The sequence below is a fragment of the Tribolium madens genome, unplaced genomic scaffold (genome assembly GCF_015345945.1).
Source record: "Tribolium madens isolate multiple individuals breed KSU strain unplaced genomic scaffold, Tmad_KSU_1.1 Scaffold_11;HRSCAF=98;Tcas5.2_LG3b, whole genome shotgun sequence".
NCBI lineage: Eukaryota > Metazoa > Arthropoda > Insecta > Coleoptera > Tenebrionidae > Tribolium > Tribolium madens.
Window position 1 is genome coordinate 4,359,380 of NW_025400975.1, and position 13,774 is coordinate 4,373,153.

At 30.7% G+C, this 13,774-nt stretch overlaps 2 protein-coding genes across 6 annotated transcripts in view; one reads left to right on the forward strand and one right to left on the reverse strand.

The window, feature by feature from the left end:
- The window catches only part of LOC123004019, a 7,562-nt gene extending 5,648 nt beyond the window's left edge, over positions 1-1,914 (forward strand). The window contains exons 3-7 of one of the 5 annotated variants that reach the window (XM_044397139.1): positions 284-395; positions 448-635; positions 741-821; positions 1,076-1,135; positions 1,587-1,914. In XM_044397139.1, the coding sequence (XP_044253074.1) occupies positions 284-395; positions 448-635; positions 741-821; positions 1,076-1,135; positions 1,587-1,666 (521 nt within the window). In that variant the 3' untranslated portion in view covers positions 1,667-1,914. Of the gene's footprint in view, positions 1-283; positions 396-447; positions 636-740; positions 822-1,075; positions 1,136-1,273; positions 1,385-1,586 lie in introns of all 5 variants that reach the window. The other 4 variants (XM_044397123.1, XM_044397130.1, XM_044397148.1 and 1 more) reach the window with 4 other exon arrangements.
- A 2,547-nt stretch (positions 1,915-4,461) lies between these two features.
- LOC123011981 (probable serine/threonine-protein kinase kinX) lies at positions 4,462-12,094 on the reverse strand. The gene is made up of 5 exons (XM_044409759.1): positions 11,947-12,094; positions 7,855-7,947; positions 7,700-7,797; positions 7,457-7,619; positions 4,462-7,401 (listed from the first exon to the last, which is right to left on the reverse strand). The coding sequence occupies exons 1-5, from the start codon at positions 11,962-11,964 to the stop codon at positions 4,810-4,812; spliced, it is 2,964 nt and encodes a 987-aa protein (XP_044265694.1). The 5' UTR covers positions 11,965-12,094; the 3' UTR covers positions 4,462-4,809.
- Between the last annotated feature and the right edge of the window lie 1,680 nt (positions 12,095-13,774).

Consider the following 13,774-nt stretch of genomic DNA (forward strand, 5'->3'; position numbering starts at 1 on the left):
TACACAAATATGCAATATTTCCTAAAATATGCACGAAGTTGCCAAAATATGCAAAATGCATTTCTTATTTGGCTTATTTTAATCAAAATTCAGTGGGTCTGTTCTTGTTAAATAAAACTAAAAATATTAATAAAAATTTTTTGCGTTTAATTTTACCTCAGAAATGACGTGTTTTCGGCAAAAATTGGAATAGAAAAGTTGTTTCTCTTGACGAGACCCATTAGTGATTAGAATATTTGCTCGTAATCCGTGAACACTCTGTATAACAAAAAGTAACTTTTAGAGACACCGGACGATGATTTAGAACTGACAATTTCACAAGAAGATTCAGAAATCAAATGCAGTGCTGAAGGTCTTTTTCCTGAACCTAACATGACTTTATACATCACCAATTAGTGAGTGTTGTGGTTTTGACAGTAGTGTGTCTTGTAAAACTGAAATTTGTAGTAATATGACTGAAATAATATACCAAGAAAACGATGAGTCAATCGACCTCGGTGACGATGGTCTTTTTAATGTTTCTTCTGTTCTCGCTTATGATCCTGAAGACTTGACTGAAACTTTTTATTACATATGTGAACTTTCCATACCAGGAACTCCTTTCAGTATGAACGAAACTATGATACACTTTCAGGGTAATTATTATTGCACAAGTGCTTTTTTAACTGCTTCAAAATTACGCTGAAATGCTTTCAAAACTATTTTGGCTTACTATTAAAACCACTAATTTTTGTACATAGACAACAAGATAAAAGCCGAAGAAGATTTCAATTTGTTTAATTCAACCAACTCTACGGATAGTACGTTTGAGGAATCGAAAGGTCGGTGCTAATATTTGCTTGTTTTGTCTTTTATCTCAGTCATGAAAACTTTTTTATGAGTAGTGTTTTCATTTTTTCAAGTACATAGTCCAGTGTATATGGAGTTGGTCTTTGATTGTTGCTTTAAATATTTGTTAATGTCTAATATCAAAATACTACTACTCAAAATTGAATTCGAAGACAAAATAAGACAGTAATCCAAATGAAAACAAATTATTGTTATTTAAATGAATAATACACAATCTTCTGTATAGCATCCTCAGAATCCGTCAATACGGTGAACGGTTTCTTCATTATACATATTTGTTGCCAAGGTAAGCAACATGAGCTAAATTGTGTGCTTTTTAAAAAGAAAAAATAACATTTTTAATACAACTTTTGGGGAAATTTAAGATGATTCACTTTTGAGTAGTTTTGTGATAAAATTACCTATAAAGTATTGGCTATTTAAGTTATCTGTGCAGAAATTGAGACACAAATAGAGGAAGAATATGATTTTAATACAACTACAGCTGAAACTGCTACTAACGCTGATGATGACGACACACGAAAAGAAAAAAATGGTGATAAATTGTGTGCAACTGAATTTTAACACATTTTAGCTTAATACTAATATATTTATTTTCAACATGGTTGCAATACTAACAATCAATATCAGTGATTTTTTTTTAACAATATTGTTTGTTTTTCGAGAGTTTTAAAGTGTGTTTTTTATGCAATTTCAAATTGCTCCTCAACTAATTTAGATTTTTGTTTTTGTTTCAGAAAGTTCATCTCTCAGGCATCTTCCAAGTTTGGTTACAACGTTCTTAACCGTAACATTGCTTAGTCAGTTTTATTTTTAATAGGTTTAGTATAAAATAAATGTGATAACAAACCAAAAATATGTAAAATAATATTGTAAATTGTACATAACTATGTGTGTATAGGGGCGCACGGTTGGTGCCTACAACCTTATTTCTTGTTTTATCTAAAATTAAATATCACAATGGAGAAATTATTTGAATTGTGTTGTACATTCGCGTGTACACGTACAACATCTAATTTATCTTTTGTAAAGCTAGTCTCAAAAATAAAATATTTTTTCACATTTTGTTGTACTTTTTTTACTTTTTTTCAATTTTTCACATACATAACATAAATTGCGATTAACAAATAAGGAGTTTTATTATTATTATCGTCGCCTGCGTTGATTGACAGTAATAAAAAGTCCACGCAATGTCAAAAAAATGGCCGTTGGGGAGCGACGAGTCCGCGCTCTAATGGAATCTGTATACTTTGGTTTGAAACCTTGATAAATTTTTGTCTACAAAAATTTACTTTTGTCTTTTATGGGTTGTATAATTTTTTTTTTGTTGATTGTTATTTATTAAAAAAAATAAATATTTACATTTGGGTTAAATAGTTATTTTTAATCTTTACAAATTTAGAAGAAAATTACAATAACTCTGTATAATTTTTTTTATACTTCGAATAAAAAACACAATAATTAATTTTATTCTCTATTAATTAGTTCTCTATTATTTTCTATTATTTTTTTGCTTTGAGAAAACCCTTTGATAATTTCCCGTAGGTGGATATGTTTAAAGTTTTTTTGGATGGAGCTTCCAAAACTGACTTCTTCTTGCAAAATGGTAAATTCTAGTAAATGAGGCGCGCGTCACGCTCCAAAGGAAACTGTAATTAGTGAAATTTGAAAATTTGCAGAAAATTAAATGTGACAATTATTGACATACAAGGTGATTCACGAGGAATAATGAGCCTGACCAAATTCTCGATACAACCACCATTACTCTTCGCAAGTTATTTTGCGACAACTGTAATGTTGGTTGCATCGAAAATTTGGTCAGGTTCATTATTCCTCGTGAATCACCCTGTATTTAATCAAATATTGATCTGTTACACAACCAATCTGTTTTTTCAGCTTAAGAAGCGCAGTATCAATGGTATCATTGTTTCAGACATCACATTATAATTCTTAAAATTCAAGTATCCAAACTTGCAATGTTCAAAATTGTGGTCAAGGAAAAAAAGAGGATGTTACTTTACATAAATTTCCAAAAAGTATAAATCAAAAGAACTAATGGATTAAGAAAATATTGATATCATCGGCATTATACCTCCAAATTCCGTGATTTGTGTAAAACACTTTGAAGTAACAAGCTATTATAAAAACAAAAAATTGTTACCAAATGCAATTCTATTCTTGATGTTGAATTACTAAAGAGTTACTTGTTTTCAGATCGTTTCTACCACTTCCATTAATTCAGAACTTAAGCCTGCACCGTGTCTACAATCTCCAGATTCATTTGACAAAAATTATATAATTTCAAGTCCCTTTCGATTTGATTTTGATCAACAAAGCGATTTAAAAGTAGGTTATACTCATGATTTCGATTAAAAAAAATGTTCCAGATGCAATAAGTTCGAAAGAAAAATTTGTCTTACTAGATAAAATTTTAAATTAAAAAAAAGTTACAGGAAGCAAATATAAAATTTCAAAAAAAGCTTTACAAAAATAAACTTGAAAAACAAAAGAAAATACAAGAAAAAATTGACAATTACAGTAAAGGACAGTAGTAAAAATTGAGTCAGATGCAAAGAACTTAGAACCAAGGGCTGTGTTTTTACTTGAGCAAACTTATAACCATTCCCTAAAAAACCCAAGATGGTCTGAAGTTGCAGTACGTCATTGTATTGGATCGAGGAACATTTCTCCAAAATGTTATGAATTTGCGAGAAGAAGTCAGTTTTTAAAAGCTCCATCCAAAACAATTTTGAACAGATATGGGAAATTCTCAAGGGGTTTTCTCAAATAGAGAATAATAAAGTATAAAATCACTCCTTGTGATTTTTATTCGAGGTATAGAAGAAATAATAAAGAGTTATTGTAATTATAATGTTCCTGTAAATTTGTAAAGATTAAAAATAACTATCTAACCCAAATGTAAATCTTTATTTTTTTAATAAATAAAATTATATTTGCTTATAAAATGTTATATTTTTTGATGTTTTTGGTCTAGTTCTTGGAAAAAATAACAATCAACAAAAAAATATTATACAACCCATAAAACACAAAAGTAAATTTTTGTATACAAAAATTTATCAAGGTTTCAAACCAAAGTATTCCATGAAAGCGTTCCCAAATGGCCATTTTTTTGACATTGGAAAGACTTTTTATTACTGTCAATCAACGCAGACGACGATTATTACACATACCGGATGAATAAAAAATATGGAATCAAGCGTTTTTTACATAAATTAATTAAGTACTTTTCAAAAAAATTATTAGTGCAATGTAAAGTACTATAAAAAGGTGATCGATTTTTAAGATTTTTTTTTAATTTCTTTTAAATTTCGAGTTTAGCAAAAAATAGTTATTTATTGTAAGTCTCTTTACAGAGTGATTGTGGATAAAAAAAATATCGAGTAGTTTTTTAACGTTGCCATTGAGCTCATCACGAAAATTAAGTTGGAATTATAAAAATAATTTGCAATGTGAAAACAATGGAATTACGATAGTTTATTGCAAGTACTGGAATTTCGTTGGATTTTTTGAGATCACTGAATTACTGGATTTTTTTTTTAATTTTGGTGGAATTTTTCTGGTATTGTACACACTTTTTTCAAGTAAATCATGTCAATTTTCGTATCTTTGTTTATTTATATACATACACAGCATACACTATTCACAAGAGTTATTTTTATGAGTTTGAAAGTTAAATTAACTAGGAATTAAATATTGACATAAATAAATACAATAGATTAAAATGAAACTTAAAAATAAAAATGGCAGATGACATGACACATGATAATCGTTAAACAAGATGGTAATGTAGCAGCTATGGAGAACCCTGAGGAACGTCCTAAATACAGTAGGTAACCAAAAGCAAAACCTGTTCAATAAAACCTCCCCTAATATGAAGTAACTTAATTTTAAAATGCCTTTATACATTTAAAAATATCACTAATGAAAAATATTTTTTCATTACGGCTTCTCTCTAGTAATTGGATTTCCGTGTTCGTCGATTTCTTGCGAAGGTCTTAGCGGCGGCATAAATCCATACTCCAATCTCAAATTTGAGTTGAAATTAGATCGCGGATTTCTGAACTTTGTAGGGCCATCATCGTGCAATCTTGGTGGCAAAAGGCCAATGTAATCATCGGGTTGTATCGTGTAATACAAATTTTTGCCACTGTAACTGCCGTGTTGGTCGCAGTTATGCGAAGGAGGCAAGTAACCGTTGTTTGGTACTTGCAAGAGCAAAGGTTGAGTCAATTCTGCACCACTTTGCAAAAACTGATTCTGTTTCATTTGTTGGCGATTTCTAACAGTCACAGAAATTTTTTGAGACGGTTGTGGTCGTTGCTGATTAACAATTGGCAAAGCTTTAGAAAACTGCAAAGTATAAATTTGCGCAACTGGTACAGGATATGGTCTGTCTATAAAGTGTGGTACTTGTTTTTCGATAAATTGTGGTACTGGAACTTTCTTTTCGACAGGAACTGGAACTTTTACTTCAACAGGTACTCGCACTTCCACTGGATACGGCTGTTTTACAATCTTTTCAACCACTCGCTCAACTGGATATGGTACTGGTGTGGCCACTGGTACTTGCACAGGGTACGGTCGGTCTATATATCTTGTCACTTCAACAGGGACAGGTTGGGGTACATGAACCCGTTTTTCAACTATTTCAGTCACTTTTACCGGCTTTTCAACAATTTTTTCAACAGTCACTGGCACTGGAATATGTTTCTCAATTGGTACTCTTATTTCAACAGGAACAAATCTTGTAACTTGAACCGGTTTTTCTACAACTTTAAGTGGTACATCAGGCGTTGCAACTTTCTGCAGTTGGTTGCCTTGCGCTTGTTGTTGATCAACATCAACAAAGTTTTCTTTAATTGACAGTTCGGGAAGTTGTTGTTGTTGTTTTTGGTGTGAATTCTGCCCGGGTAATGCTAAGAGCGTTTTACCCAATTCAATGTTTTCAACTGCAGTCCCTTCTAAATTTTCAACAGCACTTGCTCCATATTCGTATTTGCCGAGGTAATATGGAACACTCTTTTGAATTTCAACAAGATAGTTTTCTTTCTGAGCAGTGGATTCAATTTTCTCGCTGCTTTGGGAATGTTGCAATTGAGCCACATTTTGGTTACAATCCGGTTTTGTTTGTTGAAGTTGAATTCCCGCTGTGATTGGAGCCAAAAAATTGGTACTGACGGGTCTGGGAGTTACCAAAAGTGTTGAGGGTTCTGTTATACCAAAAGATTTTGTCGATACAGTTTCAATAGTATTGGCTGTTGTTGAAAATATGTTTTCTTTGACTTGTTCGACATTATCGACATCTGCAACCACAATTGGTTCTTGTAGTAAGTTATTTATTCTAACCGAGTCTTTCTCTAGCACATTTCTAAGAGTACTACTTTCGATACTTGTTTCTACACTTTGATCTATAGCTCCATTTATATTTAAAACATCTTGTCCAGATACTAGATTCTTGGTAGTTTCAATGAGCCGTCCTGAAGTTTGTTGAAACTGTCTGTTAATGTTTAATGGTATTCTTCCTAAAAGATTAAGCTGAGAACCAAAACCTCCCAAATTTGAATGTGTTTGTTGCACAATTCGCCGATGATTTCCACTTTCTTTTTCAACTACTAAATTATCTTGTATCTGTTTATCATTTCCAAGACTTTGTTGATGAGAAATTCCTTCTCGAATTTGTATTTGTTCTAATTGAGGCCTAGAATTTTTCTCTTGAAGACTTGGAGACTGTTGGAAGGAAATTTCTTGTTCGCTCAACACTTGTTCCAATTGAGGTAACTCTTGTTGTTGATTTAACTGCGTTTGGCGGTTACTTGCTTCAACAGTAATCGAATCAGTGTTTTCAACTGGTGTTTGTTGCGGTTGCTCTACAACTTGCTGGTTTTGTTGTTCATCTACAAATTGCGGTTGATGTTGTATCACAACTTGTTGAGGTTGCTCTATTAAAACATGTTGTGGCCGTTGGGCTACAACTTGCGGTTGATGTTGTACGATAACTTGTTGAGGTTGCTCGACAACAACTTCTTGAGGCTGTTGTAGCTCTACTCGTTGGTGGTTTTGTTGTGCGATGACTTGTTGAGGTTGCTCAATGACAACTTGAGGTTGTTGTAGCTCTAGTGTTTGGTGGTTTTGTTGTGCGATGACTTGTTGAGGTTGCTCRATGACAACTTGAGGTTGTTGTAGCTCTASTGTWTGGTGGTTTTGTTGTGCGATRACTTGTTGAGGTTGCTCRATRACAACTTGAGGTTGTTGTAGCTCTACTGTATGGKGGTTTTGTTGTGCGATDACTTGTTGAGGTTGCTCGATAACAACTTGASGTTGTTGTAGCTCTACTGTTTGGGGGTTTTGTTGTGCGATGACTTGTTGAGGTTGCTCAATGACAACTTGAGGCTGTTGTAGCTCTACTACTGTTTGGTGGTTTTGTTGTTGGTGATTTTGTGGAACCGCGACTTGTTTTCCGTCTCTGTTGTTAATTTTGCTGTTAATTATATCTGTTACGTGTTGTTTGGCAGGGAGGGAGTTTGGAGTAAACTTTAAAAAATATATATATAAAAATTGTATGGTGACAAAGATGAAAAATGATTACCTTGTTTGACGCTAGAGCTTTTACAGCTTCTACACCCAACAACAGTTGTGTTTTTGTTCGACTGTGAGGTCCCACATTGCTATACTCAATGAAGGGATGATAGCCCCAATCATCAGCATAGTATTGAACGTTTTGAGAAGAATCGACGTTTTGCACATAATATCTTAAAACAAAAAATAAGTACAAAACACACAACAAAATTTATGCAAAATGCAAAAAAACACATTTTTTACTGTAACTAACCTTCCCAGAGCATAAATTCCATCTCTAGTTTCTAATTTTCCATGCGAAGTGCCTTTTTCGTCTTGAATATTGTACCCATATTCGTATTTTGGAGCGTCCTAAAAACAGAAAGAAATTTGATTTATTTTTTTAATAATTTTTTACATTTTGCATACTTTTGCTGCTGAATCTTCTGTTTTTACATAGCCAGGAGGCGCCTCAGCGTTGACTTGTATCAACGTTAATACCAAAAATGATGTATATAAAATCTGCAACAATATTACTATCATAGGAGATCACTTTAGTATAGATTATGTAATAGTAATTTTCCTACGACCCGAAAGTAAGTTTTTCCAACTTAATTTCAAAAAGGAAAGTGACAAATTAAAAAAATAAATGTATAATTTCTCAAGGGGGTAAAAATTCTATCTCCCCCATAGAAACGAGAAATCACTGGAGATACGTGTCTTTTTTTCCCTGAGTGGACAAGTCTCGGACAGTAACTTCCACCTGTGATGAAAAAATACACTTTTCTCCCTTGTTATACAAATAATTATTACGTCATAAATTCGGTAAGTCAAATGTTTAAGAAGAGACAACGAAATGAGTAGTTTATTTCATTGTGTTTCAAGATAATTTGCCAAAACATTGATTAGACGTTTCATTTGCTGTTACTTGGTTAGACTTTGATGCCGTAATAATTCACTTTCCAAACTTAAAATAAAGTCGGAAAGATTAATTTACCGACAGTATGAAATAAAAAAATGTCTCAAACTTAAAATCATATTTTTTTACTAAATGTCTCAAATAATAAAATAGCAAATAGTGAAATGATTTTCACTTTTAACAATGTTGCATCTTACACAAAGACGGGTAATTTAACTATCATCATTGTTTTTTCATGCAATTTCCATACCGTTCACTCATCGAAAGTTTTACAAACTTCACTTTTAATTTTATTACATTCCCACTTTGGACGGCTATACAATCGTTCTCAGTGCTACTTTATTGAAACTAGGTTAACCCAAGCACACTTTTTATGTCGTTAACACTAAAAGTAAACATCAACAATAGAAAAAATTCTACACTTGAATATTTTGTTCAAAGTTGAGATTTTGTTTTAATTGTTCTCATTTTACTAGTTATCTTGAAAGAAATATTTCACTGCTATACCGGATGTAGAAAACCTTCTGAAGTTAAAGAAAAAGTCAACTAATTTGAGTTAGTTGAAGATGAAAGCCAATTACTCTCACAGAAGAAATAGTATCGATTATAATGGCCGTAGAATTAGACTTGAATCTTTTTTTTAAATTTAGTGAAGAACACTTACAGATTAAAAAATAAAACTTTCACATGTTGTAAGATTATATTAATAGATGTATTATAAATTAGTTTGACGTAAAATGACGACTAAGTCGCCATGTGATTTTCAAATGAAAGTATTTCCATTGGCCTACAAATAGAATCATTAACACATTAAGTGAATATAGATGAACGGAAAAGGTAAATCCTAATTTGCCACAAATCATTCAATTCATGTTTTATTCGAAATGAAATTATTAAAAAAAAGACAAATAAGTCAATGACACATGAAATGTTAATTAATCTGATACTAGATCATTAAACTTGTTTTTGAACTTGAACGTAAACACCTTGGCACCGTTTGTTAAGTTGTCATTTCTCTCAGATTCAAACGCACTTTTTTTTCAGTCTTTGTATTGCTCTATATCCGTTTTTTTTTTATTCATGGCATTTAAAAATGAAAAGGTTGTATAAAAATATGAGAATTTTTGAAAAGGAGAAAGTTAATTTGATACAATGTGTTAAAACTTGAAATCTAGCAGCGACCTTCACCCTGAACTTTTCCTTTCAAAGGTGAACTAATTATGAAACTGATAAAACCTAAACCATTTTCCTAAAGAGCAGTTTTGTGCAATAGGTAAGTATTAAATGTCATCAAGAAGCGGCCACCTCGTTGTCTTTGAGACAGATTTTTAAGGTGATAGTTGTTAAACTTTGAGGATACATAATTGGAGCAAATAACAAGAAATACCAGAACACAGAATTGTTCTTATTCTTTAATTAATTCTTTAATAATTAAAAAGCAACTTTGCATATTCTAAATAAGGCAATTTAATTTTTGGTAATATAAATACAGATTATTTTTACTAAAAGTTTACTCAAGACAAAAAAGTAAATCTTTTATCCCTAATAACATAATCTACAATTTTTTTTTAATTCACCAATTATTATATCGAAAAGCGCTCAATAAACTTAAATTTTGTGCTACTTAAAATTCTCCAATATATTTTTTTTAATTCCTACGTCAAATGGTTTACTGATTTTAGTGATTAAACAATAATACAGAAAATACTCTTTCTCAAATTGCCGATTAAATTTAGTTTTTATGACTATGTTTTCTTTATTTTACATAAATAAAATTTCACAAACTAAACACTTGTTTTTAGTCCACGGGGAAAAATATTTTTTTTTATTTTTATGTACCTATTAGCAAATATGATTGAGCATAATGTTTCAAAATTTCAAATAAAAAAAAACTGTTACCTACTAACAAAAATTTGAACAGAATTTTTGAGTAATTAAATAAGTGTTTTTTATTTTTTATTTTTATAAATAATTTTTTTATTGCTTTTGATAAAAGTAGATTATTTTAATTTATTAAATATAACATACAGGGTGCGCCAGCAGTAGCGCCCCAGAAAAAAATGCCATGTAAGGTAATAAGATATCAGGAGCATGAAAAAAATGTTAAAAAAATTTATCTATAAAAATTTTGATTTTATGAGAGTTTAAATTTTCCACTAATTTTCCAAGTTTTTTTGCTACAGGCTATTAGAAGAGGAAACAAGAAAGCTGTATCCTAAATTGTAACTCTGTTTAATGTTATTTGTGGCTTTTATTGAAAAAATTATTGTACCTTTACAATTATAAAAAAAACATACACAAAATCATCAGTATAATTAAATAGACATAAAAAATGTAACAATGTTATAACAGATACAATTTTTTAAACATTTTTTTATGTTTCTGGTATTGTATCTTATTTGAAATTTTTCTCTGGTTCTCTGGTTCTAACACCCTTTATAACGATATAATAATGGTATATTGTTTTTCTAGGATTAAAAGTGTCACTTTTTTAGCGAGTAAATATTGCATTTGCGAAACAAAAACTCACTTTTAAATCGAATAAAACATGCTATTTTTCTCCAACCACAGTCACATAGCACAATTAGAAACAAAATGTATATTGTTTTGTTAAGATTAAAAGTGTCAATTTTTAAGGCTAGGTTAAAAAAAAATTAAGACTAGGATTAAAAGTGAGAATTGCCATAGTACGATTTTTTTTCCTAGTTATGTGTCAGTTTTTAAGGCTAGGTTAAAAAAAAATTAAGACTAGGATTTTAAAAAAATAGTACTTCATAATAATTCATAGTACGAATTTTTTTCCTAGTTATAAAAACGTCAATTTTACATTCCAAATGACATGTGAAAATGAATGGTATTTGTTCTTTTTTTATATATAATATTTTGATGAACAAAAACACGATTAGCCCGTCACACCAAACTTTTATTTTAATATAATATTTTGAAACTAATATTTTACAGTTAATAGTTATTTTTTTCAAAAAGTAGATCACAATAAACAAAATGTAATATCAATCAAAATGTAACCAATTTTCTGAGGATTTTTAATCATATTTATAAAAAAAATTCTTTTTTCTTACACCTGAAATTACTTTACTATTAAAAAAAATATATTGTTTGTTTAGACACAAAACTTGGCAATTTTTGCATGTTTTTAATGTTGTCAAGTTAATTAACATTTTCGAAAAATTGCAACGATTTATATCGTGTAATTACAAAAAAAAATATTTTTTCCCCTTTTTATAAATAAATCAACAATTCAACTTTTGATCAAAGTGGTCTGTGATGTTAAAATAAAGTTGGCAACAGTAAATTGTGATGAAGAGACAAAAAATATGAAAATTGATGTCTCATATCTTATGATTTTATTTTACTCAGTGTCGCCAAATTAATACCAAAATCAGAGCCACTTTAATAGGAAAATTTCACCAAGATTTTAGGGAAATTCAAACACCGAAATTTTGAAGAAAGTTATGAACTTATGATTCACAAAAAAATCCACAAAAATACAATTGGAAAAAAAGACGATTTTTATGTCATTTTAGGTTTTATATCATTTCTATTAATCGAAAAAACAATAAGATAAAGTATATGTAACCTACCTGCGCCGGCAGCAGCATCTCTTGAAAGTTCTCCTCGCAAAGCAAAGAACTATCACTAACTACAGAGCAACTGGAGAGAGATGTGTATGCTCTTCACGACTGATCTCTTTTAGAAATGTATCAGAATTTCATCTGATTCCTTACACAAGTCCTTTCACCTGCCCTGCCCATGTTTTAAACAAGTAATTGCACGCAATACAGGGTTTAACCTGAACCGTATATCAATTTGATAACACGAACAAACTCGTTTTTTGACATTTATGCAAAAATCTTATTTCTGCACAGTGCAGGCGCTCGCCTAGACAGACGCGCTTCCTAATTCGTGATTCTTGCATAATTTAAGTTTTCGAACAAATTTTGATCTCAATTAATACAGAAATCTTGGGTAAAATATCCTCCTCTTGGTATCACACTTTTAATAACTTTACACAGGTAACACAATGATGAATTCCTTTTCGATTTCATAGACCTTCAACTCGAATTTGGTGTCCTTCAAAAGTGAAATGAGATAAAAAAGAGTGAGATGAGTGTGGATGACCAGAACTAGCGCGTCTATAAACAAGCGCGAAAGGAAAGCAGCGATGCGTGTGTTGTCATGAGCGTCTCAACTATTGTTAATTTTTACAAAAAAAAAAAGAGAAAAAACACACTTGCACATGTTTTTCAAAAACTTCAACCTTAACGAACCTAGTTGAAATTTTTTGAAATCAGCATCAATAAAAAATACTTTTTTGTTTTCTCAACCTACATTTGAGACAAAATACTTTGGTTAAGCTTTAATGTTAAAATGAATGACAATTTCAAATTAATGACAGCTATTATATTTTCCTATCAAAAATATGTTCATACAACTTGTCAACTATGATTGACAGTGGCTAAAAATAAGGTTAAAAGTCCTAAAGCATGCTTTACACTCAAGTGACTTTGACGGCCAAAGTATTTTGTCTCCAACTGTACACAATTTTTTTTTATTTTAATTTTCAACATGGTTATCACAAACAAGTTTGTATTACAGCGTTTTCTGTGTGAGTATGTATGCACTACGCCTCTGATTTTGTGACCGCACCCTTCGTAACTTTCTTCGGAAGATAGCTTGCGGCTCGACCTTGTCGCTTTTTTTATTTTAGGACCATTCACTATTGATTACTTACCGAAGAAATTTCATTTTCGACTAGATAATTGGCGTTGAAAAACATTTTCGTTTAAAGGGATTATTTGTAAATACAGGGTTACTATAAATGATTGTAATTCACCTAGTCGCCGTTATACTTAATTGCAACGGCAAAAAATTGACAGTTGTTAAGTTGACGTTTATTTATTTACGAATTGCATTTGCATTTTCTTTCTTGAAAATGACAAAATTACTTATATGATTCTTAAAGTTTAACGGAATGTGTGGAGAATAAATTATTGCGTCATTTCGCCAGAAAATATCCCAATAATAAAACCAACAAAATATTTAATTATATTTAAATATAAATTTCCCATTGACGTTAGAATCATTTATAATAACCCTGTACTTTGTAATTTCAAATTTTCGCTGGATCTAGATTTTCTGTCGAATTTTATTTGTGGTTTTATTTAATGCGTTAAATTAGAAAACATGTTGTATAATGCTCAAGATAACAAAATACTGAAGAGGTGTGGTTTTTTGAACATTATTTGAAATAGCTAAAGGGTATCATCGGTTAACAAAACCCAGAAGTTGTCATCATAAATATTACGTCAAAATAATAATAAATAAAGTGTTTCTACTTTCTCTACTTTATTATGTCTGTCAATGATAAAAAAATCTTATATAAATACGGGAAGGGTGACTCAACACCAT